Source organism: Diadema antillarum, unplaced genomic scaffold, assembly GCF_040938485.1.
Source record: "Diadema antillarum isolate AM-2024a unplaced genomic scaffold, OU_Dant_1.0 seq00002217_RagTag, whole genome shotgun sequence".
Taxonomy (NCBI): Eukaryota; Metazoa; Echinodermata; class Echinoidea; order Diadematoida; family Diadematidae; genus Diadema; species Diadema antillarum.
This window is the reverse complement of record NW_027272851.1, coordinates 7,798-20,411: the sequence shown is the minus strand read 5'-3', so window position 1 is coordinate 20,411 and position 12,614 is coordinate 7,798. Positions and strand designations below refer to the sequence as shown.

General features: G+C 40.2%; 1 protein-coding gene across 1 annotated transcript in view; it reads right to left on the bottom strand.

The window, feature by feature from the left end:
• The window catches only part of LOC139714278 (RNA binding protein fox-1 homolog 3-like), a 47,664-nt gene extending 46,389 nt beyond the window's left edge, over window positions 1-1,275 (bottom strand). The window contains exons 1-2 of the mRNA XM_071625994.1: window positions 1,096-1,275; window positions 241-408 (exon numbers count right to left, since the gene is read on the bottom strand). Of these exons, the coding sequence (XP_071482095.1) occupies window positions 241-408; window positions 1,096-1,275 (348 nt within the window). The remainder of the gene's footprint in view (window positions 1-240; window positions 409-1,095) is intronic.
• Between the last annotated feature and the right edge of the window lie 11,339 nt (window positions 1,276-12,614).

The window sequence follows — 12,614 nt, the reverse complement described above, 5'->3', positions numbered from 1 at the left end:
ATACCATTAACAGCCCCCCACCCCCACCCCCGACACAACCATGAAATGAAATACACCAAGAAAAGAATCCTTTGCAAACACATAAAAAATCTCTTTAGAGAGAATTCAATTCTCTCCAAATTAACACCTCTTCACGACACGTTTCTTAACTGTGAGCAAGGGCATAGAATACTCCAGAAAGGCCCCCCCCCCCATGCATCCCCCCTCTTTTTTTTGTTGCTGCCCCAAAGCGGTACTCACCCCAAATAATTGCCTGAGATCGGGGTCCCTGAATCTGAAGGGGATATTTGAGACGTGCAGTCTCTTGGGTGTCTCGCCGGGCTTCCCCGTGGCGCCGGGCACGGTGGCGATGGCCTGACCGATGATCTCGGCGGGCTGCGGTTGGCTCGTCGAGGCCTGGGCATCACCCTGCAGGGGGGAGGACAAAGAGACAATATATCGCCATGGTTACCAATGTTTCTACCAACGTCACACTCCAAACTCGTTCGTACGAGAGTGAAGGAAACGGGCTAAATACCAAGTACGAAATGCAGATGTAGACTTGACAGTAGGTATTCCGTTACAAAAATGCAACAGCAGCATGCTTTGGAAAGGTTGGTAATGATTTCAGTAGCTTTTATCCAAATGGTATACCAGTAAGAATACATTCCATGCGTGATAACATTGCTATGGTGAGGAATTAAGCGGAGTCACCTGTTGAATGCATAGAAGGACATTTGAGTCTTGGCTAAGGCAGGGAACATAAGAGAACTAGTAAGGTGGAAGGGGAGTTTTACCCCTTAATGAGCTCTGTGTGCTCTGAGTGCTGATTGGCACACACACACAAAAATCCTACGCAGCTCTGTACATACTGCCCAAAGTCCCTGGCACAAAAAGGGTTTAACCAGCTCTAGAAATAACAAGCTATCAAGGGCTTCAAATTTCAGAGTCAGAGCAAAGACTAAAGCTATGATGTTATTGAGTAGGGAAGATCAGATTGGGGGGGGGGGGGGAGGTGTAAGGCTGTGCTGAGGACCACATTTCTGCAGTCTCTGGGGCTATAAGGGTCTAACACCTTCTCTTCACCCCTATTTACAGCGCATCCTAAATCTCCACAGAGTGGGGGCCCCCTGTGCATGGAGTGGCGGCTGGCGTGGTGGCGGCACGCTTGAAGAGGGCGGGCAGGGAGGCCCCCCCCCACGGGCTGTCAACTTTCCCCGATTCCAGTCGGACGCTGGCATTGTCGACTGGCCGCGCTGGCGAGAGGAGACCGCAGCGCCACCACCGCATTAGCATTTTACTGGCTGAAGGCACTGGACATCAAATTCACTTAGCTTTATTGCTTTTTCCTTGCGCAGACACTGAATGACACCTAGCTTTAAAGACAGTATGTAAGAAAATGGCAGAGCTAGCAGTTGCGCAGCGCCAAACTTGTTTTTCCCTGACTCAAAACTGTGTGAAGGATAATTAGGTGATCCGAGAATCCTCTCGGATCACCTTCTGTATCTGTACTGATTCTTTGTTCTTCTTCTTCTTCTTCTTCTTTCTTTATTTCTGGACAAAAGTTGTGTATCTACGTACTCAAAAAGTACTCAGAGTATCAACTTCAAACTCATACCATATATGTATCATGTCCCAAAGACGACAAATCTAATGTATCATTGTGATTGGTCGATCGTGACGTCACTATGACGTCATTATATGAAAACACATTCTCACTCCTATCTCATTAATGGAATAGAATTTTTCAATGAAATTTACGTCACATATAGTTCAAGTCAAGCGCATTCTACTCATATAATCAAAATTCATATTTTCTCTTAAAACGTGCGCGTACGCGCGCGTTGAAATATTTGTATGCTCAAATCGAGCTCAAATTTTTTTTGCACACGTTTCAGACCATTTGGAGCATTTTTTGAAAAATTGAAAAAATTGGACGGACGCGTACGCGCGCGCGCATATACGCACGTACAGCTCATATGCAATAGAAATTTCCACTTTTTTTACACAGATCGGATGCCTGAAATGTCAAGGAATATTTCTACCAAGTTTCAAGTCAATCCCACTCAAAATGACGTCATACGGGTCCGTCAAAGTTGAAATTCCGCGCGCGCGTCAATGGCGATATACAGTGCAACAATGCCAAAAAACTGCCAATTTTAAATCCGATTTTACTCGTCAGGATGGACGGTGACCCCCCATTTTCTTTACATATTCTGAAAGCTGATGAGTTGTACATGTCATTTCATGGGTTGGCAATGCTGGAAAAATGATTAAAATATATCAAATTTCTTAATAAAGTTAAAAAAGTAAATTTTCAAAATGACGTCATCAAATTTCAAGTTCATTCAAGCATATCTCACTTATTCTTTAGTTGATTTTCGTCCAAATTTCAATATGTTGTAGCTTATTAAATGGTCTTTCAGATATATAATAACAACAATTTGATTAGATGACGGCATCACCTCGTAAAAAGGGATTTAAAGTAACATTGTTAAATTTGACCAGTTTACGTGTTATCTCTATGGGAGTGCAGTTTTTCTGGAAATGAAAACTGACATGACTATCTTTATCGAGCACTAGCTCACTTATGCTTCGGTGAATTTCTCCCATATTTTAGTATGTTGTAGCTGAGACTTTGGGCTATCGTAAGTGTGCCCTTCGTTTTTTCATACGGAGTCGGCATCATGCCCAAAAACTTGGTTGAAATTAAAGCTTATCTTCCATGTATTTTCATATTCCTTTCTTTCTGCAACTTTCTTTGCAATAACTCAAGAAAAACAAGCTCTATCAGCCCAATATTTTGCACATGTTTAGTTTATGTCACGTACATTATTTCATAAAATAACAACTACTTGATCGGGCACCTTCTTGGGTATGTAAATTAGGGTCAAAGGTCAAAAATGTTTCATCCTGTATCTTGGTGAATACATGTCTTATCTTTCCCATATTTTGCATACGTAAAGACCATGTTACAAGAATCATTTCACAAAATAACCACTTTTTGCTCAGACGCCATCTTGTCTGTGCAAAGTAGGGTCAAAGGTCATATGTACTTCTTTCTTTATCTTCATTATGACGTGTTATCTCTATGGGAGGGAATTTTTCTAGATGTGAAAATTGACATGATTGTCTTTATCGACGACTAGCTCAATTACCCTTCGGTGAATTTCTTCCAGATTTTAGTATGTTGTAGCCAATGTAATACTCTTTAAGTTTTGTGAATCAAAGTTTTAATCGGATGATGTCTTCACCACTTGAAAATGGATATAATGTAACCTTGTCAAATTTAACCAGTTTACGTGTTATCTCTATGGGAGGGTATTTTTCTGGAAATGAAAATTGACATGACGGTCTTTATCGAGCACTACCTCACTTACTCTTCTGTAAATTTCTCCCAGATTTTAATATGTTGTAGCTGAGACTTTGGGCTATCATCAGTGATTCTCCATTTTTTCATACGACGCCGAGATCACGTCAAAAAAACTTGGTTGACATCAAACTTATCTTCGATGTATTGAGATATTTCTTTCTCTCTGCAACTTTCTTTGCAATAACTCAAGAAAAACAGCCCCTATCATCATCATATTTTGCACATGTTTAGTTCATGTCACGTACATTATTTCATAAAATAACAACTACTTGATCAGACACCATCTTGGGTATGTAAATTAGGGTCAAAGGTCATAAATGTTTTAACCTGTATCTTGGTGAATACATGTCCTATCTTTCCCATATTTTGCACACGCAAAGGCCATGTTACAAGAATCATTTCACAAAATAACCACTTTTTGCTCAGATGCCATCTTGGCTGTGCAAAGTTGGGTCAATGGTCAAATATACTTCATTCTGTATCTTCGTTATAGTGTATACCGAATTTGGTAACAAAGATAGCAGACCTGACTCTCTTTTCTAAATGAGAATCCAAATATCACACGTCCAATGTCTCTAAACACAGATGAAACCTATATGGTCATGCCTATTGCGATCAGGACTCGAATAATTGATTAAAAAAAAATCGGATCACCTAATTTGTCAGTCTTGACAAATTCCAATTCTTCTTCTTCTTCTTTCTTTATTTCTGGACAAAAGTTGTGTATCTACGTACTCAGAAAGTACCCAGAGTATCAACTTAAAACTCATACCATATATGTATCATGTCCCAAAGACGAAAAATTTTATAAAATCATAGTGATCAGTCGACCGTGACGTCACTATGACGTCATTATATGAAAACACATTTTCATGCATATCTCATTAATAGAATAGAATTCTTCAATGAAATTTACGTCACATATATTTTAAGTCAAGCGGATTCTACTCATATTTTCAAAATTCATATTTATCTTAGAACGCGCGCGTACGCGCGCGTTGAAATATTTGTATGCTCAAATCGAGCTCAAATTTTTTTTTGCATACGTTTCAGACCATTTGGAGCATTTTTTGAAAAATTGAAAAAATTGGACGGACGCGTACGCGCGCGCACATATACGCACGCACAGCTCATATGCAATAGAAATTTCCCGTTTTTTTACACTTATCGGATGCCTGAAATGTCAACGAATATTTCTACCAAGTTTCAAGTCAATCCGACTCAATATGACGTCATACGGGCCCGTCAAAGTTGAAATTCCGCGCGCGCGTCAATGGCGAAATACAGTGCAACAATGCCAAAAAAACCGCCAATTTTAAATCCGATATTACTCGTCAGGATGGACGGTGACCCTCCATTTTCTTTTTATATTCTGAAAGCTGATGAGTTGTACATATCATTTCATGGGTTGGCGATGCTGAAAAAATGATGAAAAGATATCAAATTTCTTAATAAAGTAAAAAAAGTAAATTTTCAAAATGACGTCATCAAATTTCAAGTTCATTCGAGCGTATGTCACTAGTCCTTTGTCAATTTTCACCCAGATTTCAGTATGATGTAGCTTATTTAATGTTCTTTCAAACATAAAATTACAATATTTTGATTGGATAACGGTATCACCTCGTAAAAATGGATTAAAAGTAATCTTGTCAAATTTGACCAGTTTACGTGTTATCTCTATGGGAGTGCAGTTTTTCTGGAAATGAAAATTGACATGACTATCTTTATCGAGCACTAGCTCACTTAAGCTTCGGTAAATTTCTCCCAGATTTTAATATGTTGTAGCTGAGACTTTAGGCTACCGTAAGTGTGCCCTTTGTTTTTTCATACGATGTCGGAATCACGTCAAAAAATTGGGTTGAAATTCAGGCTTATCTTCGATGTATTGAGATATTTCTTTCTTTCTGCAACTTTCTTTGCAATAACTCAAGAAAAACGGCCTCTATCACTTCCATATTTTGCACATGTTTAGTTCATGTCACGTACATTATTTCATAAAATAACAACTACTTGATCGGACACCATCTTGGGTATGTAAAGTAGGGTCAAAGGTCATAAGTGTTTCACCCTGTATCTTAGTGAATACATGTCCTTTCTTTCCCATATTTTGCACACGCAAAGACCATGTTACAAGAATTATTTCACAAAATAACCACTTTTTACTCAGATGCCATCTTGTCGTTGCAAATTGAGGTCAAAGGTCATATGTACTTCTTTTTGTATCTTCGTTATGACGTGTTATCTCTATGGGAGGGAATTTTCTTTAATGTGAAAATTGACATGATTGTCTTTATCGAGCACTAGCTCACTTACCCTTCGGTGAATTTCTCCCAGATTTTAATATGTTGTAGCTGAGACTTTGCGCTATCGTTTTATTTCATTTGTTTTTTCATACGATGTCGGGATTACGATAAAAAATTGGTTGAAATTAAAGCTTATCTTCTATGTATTGAGATATTTCTTTCTTTCTGCAACTCTCTTTGCAATAACTCAAGAAAAACACGCCCTATCACCCCCATATTTTGCACATGTTTAGTTCATGTCTCGTACATTATTTCATAAAATAACAACTACTAGATCAGACAACATATTGGGTATGTAAATTAGGGTCAAAGGTCATAAATGTTTCATCTTGTATCTTAGTGAATACCTGTCCTATCTTTCCCATATTTTCCACACGTATAGACGATGTCGCGAGAATCATTTCACAAAATAACCACTATTTCATCAGATGCAATCTTGGGAGTGCAAAGGTGGGTCAAAGGTCATATGTATTCATTGCTGTATCTTCGTTATTCAGTGTATACAGAATTTGGTACCAAAGATGGCAGATATGACTCCCTTTTCTAAATGAGAATGCAAACATCACACGGCCAATGTCTCTAAACACAGATGAAACTTGTATGGTCATGCCTATTGCGATCAGGACTCGAATCATTGATAAAAAAATAAAAAAAAATCGGATCACCTTAATTTGTCAGTGATGACAAATTACAATCTCTAGTCTTACATATAGAATCCCATGAGAACCAACCTGTTACTCTTCTATGCTCACTATGGAATGGATGTGAGAAGGAAGGTATAGGATTTTTTTTTACATTTTGTTTTGAATTCCTATCCAAGCTTGTAATAATGGCGCTGCAATCTTTAATTCAAATTCATTAAATTCTTCCGTGGAGATTTTTTTTTTTTTTTTGCAACTGATCGACAAATTACCCTCTATCGACGAAAATATTTGTCAATCAGCTGCAATGCAATCCTTTAATTCTACACCATATGTTTGCTCAGAAGTTCATCTAAACACACACATACTTCAGACGAGATGACAAATGGGATTAATGCTCATTTCATCGAGGTGAGGAAAATGCCTGTCGCATCCAGCAAAGGTCAGAACAACTGTCATAGAGTAATTTCTCTGATAAAGAATATTAAAGGACAAGTTCACATTCATAGACATGTGGGTTGAGTGAATGCAGCAATATTTGTAGAACACATCAGTGAGAGTTTGAGCAAAATCGGACAACCCGTTCAAAAGTTATGAATTTTTGAAGTTTCTGCTCAGTCACGGCTGGATGAAAAGACTACTATAGCTTGTGATGTCACATGAGTACAACGATATAAAGAAAGAATAAGGAAAATTCAACATATTTCCATTTTTCTCGCATAACAAAATAACACTTGACTTCTGTCTTTTAGAAGGCAGGGGGAATAATATTACCCTTAACATACATCAGTAGCAAGTCGAAAAAATATGCACTTTATTCAAAAAGTAAAGTTTTGTGAAAATCTCTTTTTATTTTCCTTATATAGTTGTACGCATGTGACATCGTACACTGTAGTAGTCTTCTCTTCCAGCAGCGACTGCGCAGATACTTAAAATATTCATAACTTTTGAACGGATTGTCCAATTTTCCTCAAACTTTCACTGATGTGTTCTACTAATATTGCTGCATTCTCTCAATCCTTATGTATATGAAGGTGGACTTGTCCTTTAACATTAATCCATGCCATAAATGCTAGCCCATGGGAGACTCCTATGAGTTATAAACATAGCCATGAAGATGATTATCAAACATGACGGCTTCCATCTTCAAAATTTCTTCAAATCCACTCATCCATTCTTTTGAAGGATGATATAGAAAATGTAATTATTATTCCATTGATTTGCTCTGGGATTTTTCTTGTTGAGTGTGTTTTCTTGTCTTTTTTCCCCCTTTCCTAATCATCACGGATGGATGGATGGCCGATGACACCGTAGCATCTTGTGCCTCCCTTGGTAGCGGGATGATGCTTGCGTTAGGAGTGACAGCCGGCGTGGATTCGCCTCCATTCCTCGGTAATCTCACCACACCTGGCTGCTGCGGCTCTGATTGACGAGTTATGGATGCCTCCTGACAGATCACGGGCGCGGTCCTAATTAGGCACACTTTCGAAACCCTTCACTGGTTTCCAACCTTACCTATTCAGTCAGAAATATGCAACAAACATATTTCGGGAATTGGGCTACGGCCGAAGTAAATCCTAGTTCATTCCTTTTTCGCGCTGTCATCTCTCCATTTCTCGCTAGTTAACGGTGGCCCATTTCTTAAAACCCCTATGAATATACAAAGCTTGTGATGAAACACTATGAATTTCGCAGAAGGATCGATATTAATGGTAAAAGCTGTAAGATGAAAGAGTGATGGTACTGCAGAGGATGTGTGCACATGTGTGTGCAGTCGGAATTTTACTTGCACGTGTGCATTTTGTGATCAAGCAGCAATAATAAGTTTGATCAAGTTGAATCATTTCATAGGGGTCATACTGGCATGAATACATGGTGGCATTAATCTTATTTGGCATGAATCTGCTTATGAGAAGAATACTACAGTATGCAGCTGCTACAATTTTAGTGTGTGTGTGTGTGTGTGTGTGTGTGTTTTTCTTTCTGAATGCAATTTCTATATCACTGAATCAAAATGGAATAAAGAATACGTACAAATAAAAGAGTATAGGGCAGTGTTGCATCATGGGAAGTATATTCATGGTGTGCATTCATTACTCCAAGATAGTGCCAGCTTTGACAGACATGACATACAAACATACAGACAAGACTACCACATTATGGGGCGTCTTCTCTGTAGACAAATCTGCTGTGGCCATGGGAGCTAATGAGTGTTCACTAGTCATGCTTCTCACTCTGCAGTGCGCATAATGCGTAAACCATCGCACGGCGAAACCACCTCGTCTATCTCTCTCTTACACACACACACACACACACACACACACACACACTTGCATGACCCCTGGCCACCCCCAAGATGCGGGTGGAGTTCAGCATCCAATCGTCTCGCTCTTTCTTCGCCGACCCGCAAAAAAAAAAAAAAAAAAAAACTCCGGCCTCATCAGACTGAGTGATCTGATCGATGCATCGAAGTCCCCCTGACGAATTTCATATTTCATAAAATCAAGCAAATTTGTAAGGGGAGAAAAAAAAGGTAGCATAAAAGTGGCTATGAGACAGAGGACTCCCTCAGGGTTGCAACATGTAGCTTGTCTCCAACGAACACTTAAAATCTTCCATCCATATATCGGCTGCCTCAAGACAATGAAGCAAAGACAAAGAAAATGAAGCAACCTCAGACACCAATTCCAGGCAAGGTCTGGTAAAACATCTTCTGTTACAGTGAATGAATGAGACGTTACTTCATTTAGGATTAGATTGGGGGGGGGGGGGGGAGGACTAATACTTCTCACAAGTAAGCCTAAAACATGTCTATCACTATCTCATTCCAAAGAATAAGAAAGAATTGGTACAAAACTTGCAGTCTCATACTTTCATAACAGACCTTGTAATAATCAAGCTTTCCAAATTGACATCTATACTTTGTGTCTCCCCCCCCCAAAAAAAAAAAAGAGAAGAAAGATCTAAACAAATGATTCAATCACTGATTGTTAGTCATGCATACCTGATCTGTGGTTGCTGATCTAATTTGAATTTGTCCGCTAAAATTATCTGTGATTTTCTTGAATTTTGCTGTTTCATATCATTAAAAATAAGCAGGACTTTACAAAGTGAAGTTTCCAGACAATACTTTTCACTTTGAAATAGCTGGACTGCACACCAAATTCATGTCTTGACATAAAGCCAGTACTGGGCACCATTGTATCACAGCTGTAATTGATTGCTGTTGAGAAATAACGAAAATCTCCAATTCTTCTGACTGGCTGTTGGACATGTTGTGTTTGATTTCTGATTGTTTGATATGCACTCTAGCTGAACTCTTTCGATAACAAAGCTGGTATATGTGTACCTTCTGGATTAAAATTGTACCAGCTGGCTACTAGTACAACTGTTGTTCTATTGCCTGTGACTACTGCCGACCCCTGCCTTTACACTCAACATATTTGTTTGTTCTTGTTTTTTTATATGAACTCAAGTCTGATATACTGACACTCTGGCAAATGCGCTTGTATTATAGATGGTGTGTTACTCCTGCTTTTGTTTAAAGCTCATGTCGCTTACAGCACACCAAAACACACGCCATGCGGAATACCAGGCACGGTAAAGATGCCAGCCCACTCCCCGACACATGTCGCAGCCTTAATTTGCCCTGGAAGCGGCTCAAGGTGTGTCTCCGTAGCAACTCATCCTTCCGCCCTCTCCGGGAACAGATGTCGCTTTTCGAGAGCACTAGGACCAGTAGCCATTATCAAATAAAGCACCCCTCCCATCTCTCTCTTGGTTCGTCCACCCCTCTCAACTACCCCCCTCATAGCAACACTTCGCCTCTGTCAATCTCCCCCTTCCTCCTACTCCTCCTACTCCTCCTCCTCCTCCCCGCCATGAAATAGGTGATTCGATATTCCCCATATTTTCACATCTCACGGTGTTGACATTGTCGGGATGTTTTACACGCCATTAATTCGATTCAAGTAGCTCGTGAAAGCCAAAAGGGGGTATTCACTACTCCCATCCCTCCCTTCCACCTTTTTTTTTTCATTTTGATTTCATTCACAATCACCTTTACTATCGGCTTCGACGATGAGGGGGAGGAGGATGCGCTGGAATCTTTCACCAAGTAATTGGATGGTCCTGGGAGAGGGATCAGCAGGCCCGTTTCCTGCCAGCAACACCCACTGGTATGTTGGTCACATCATTGCGGAATCAAAATTCCCTATTCTCTGGGACCTGGTATACCAGACTGATTGACAGGGGAAAAACAGGGGGAGGGGGTTGGATGCTCTTAAACACCTTAGCCTGATTGAAACCAACAAAGGCACCACACAAGTCTTCTGGGGTTGATGCAAACACCTTGAACACAGCACCGAATCAACAGCCAGAAAATTCTGAAGCGACATCGCCACACATTTGTCTGAAGGCCTTGTCATCAATAACAAAGACACATTTGGCTGCCCAAAATGAGTGTAAGGATGGGATGCTGTACACATCTGCTACATGATCAGCGTTGCCCTTTTTGCTTGACAATGATGAATGTGGTTTATCTGGCTGTTGTTATAGACAGTGGTGATTTGATGTCCTGGCCTGTACCATTTGCGAAAAAGGGGGGGGGGAGATGTAGAGAGGGGTGGGGATAAGAAGGGCTGGGAGCTGACATTGGAATGTGAAGGGTTGAAAATGGAATGTGATGGTAAAGTGCTCAGAGTAATTCACATACAATACAGGGGACCAGCAACGGAAGGTACAGAAAGTGTACACACACTGGCACGCACAGACACACACAAACACAATTTTGCACACATCAACACACTAGCAAACACTCCAGCACACATTCATGCATGATTCAGGTAATTCAGATACTTCTAATGGTATACACTAAGATCAACTTGAAACTAAGATTGACTTGAAGCTTAGTTCACATGATATCTTCACATATATTTGTTTTGAAAGGGATACGAGTAACAGAAGTTCACCCAGCGAGTGACTAAAATAAGCACAAGTAACTTCATATCTTCTGTTGATAGCAATACCCCATTCCACCTCCTATTCTCACCCAGTGGGTGTAGCACCATCTTCTAGTGTCCTGGTGTGCTACATCATTAAACCAGTGCTGTAAAAGTGGAAAGCTTTTGTGCGAGTGAGTTTTTGCACTCTGTTGATGGATTCCCAACATTGTTTAAATGCACGGTATCGTAACATACAGTATTATAAAATGGGTTCAAGAATGTAGCCAATAGGAAGCGCTGAAATGAGACACACCTCCTTCCTTTACTTCAGTACAACTGCACTGCCTGTAATCCTATGGTAGATTGCCGATCGTCTGTGCGCGCGGCGGCTCCTTTGATGAATTGCATGCATACGCGTACGCGCTGTCAATCCTGTAAACAACTTCTAGTTCGGGCTGCCGGCCGGCCGGCCTGTCTTCCCTTGTGCATAACATATGTGGCGTACGTACGTATACTGTACTATACGTACACTTTGTACAGTACAGTAGACCAAGCGTTATGGGGCCGGACGCGTACATGGAGTCACTTTGAAGAGCAAATCCAACGATTTAGCAGGTTAATTCTCACGCCGTTTTCAGAGTATGTTGTCTAGTAGGCCTATATGAGGAGTCTATATCAAGTCTTTAAGGTAAAGGGTGCATATTCTATGTAAAATAAGTAAGTTTTCATGCGGGTGTCCGGAAACCCAGCCCCCCATTATACTTATACTGTATGTGCGGGACTTCCGCGAGTGCGACGTGCGTAAAAGTTTGGGACGAACATCTTCGGACGTCTTGACCCACAAAGGTACGTGAAAAACGCTGAAAAATGATGTTAGTTTTCGAATTTTCGACCCATTTTATAAAACAAATGATGCACAGGATTATTTCGTGGCGTTAGTGGAGGCGTAGCTCACTCTCGGGTATTTACAATGTAGTGCAACATGCACTCGGCTTCGCCTCGTGCATGTTTCACAATTGTAAATACCCTCGAGTGCACTACGCCTACACTAACGCACTCTATCCTGTGCATCATTTGTATATTAATACTCTTTCATACAACAAACAAAAAAAAGTTAGTGTGCTAATTTATTTTTGGGCTAGCTTCTTGTTAAGCAAAAAATGCACACAAATTTAGTAACATGCAGAATAAAAAACAAACAAAGAAATCTCTTACCTTCTCTATTCCTCAATCGCACCATGTAAAGACCACATTTTACATTCTACGAAAGTGTGCAATCTGTATGAAGCATCTAATACCTTCAGTTTTTCCTACTGCTCCAGCATACACTGAAACACTCAATGATGGATCATCACACTTTCTCCGTCCCGGCACA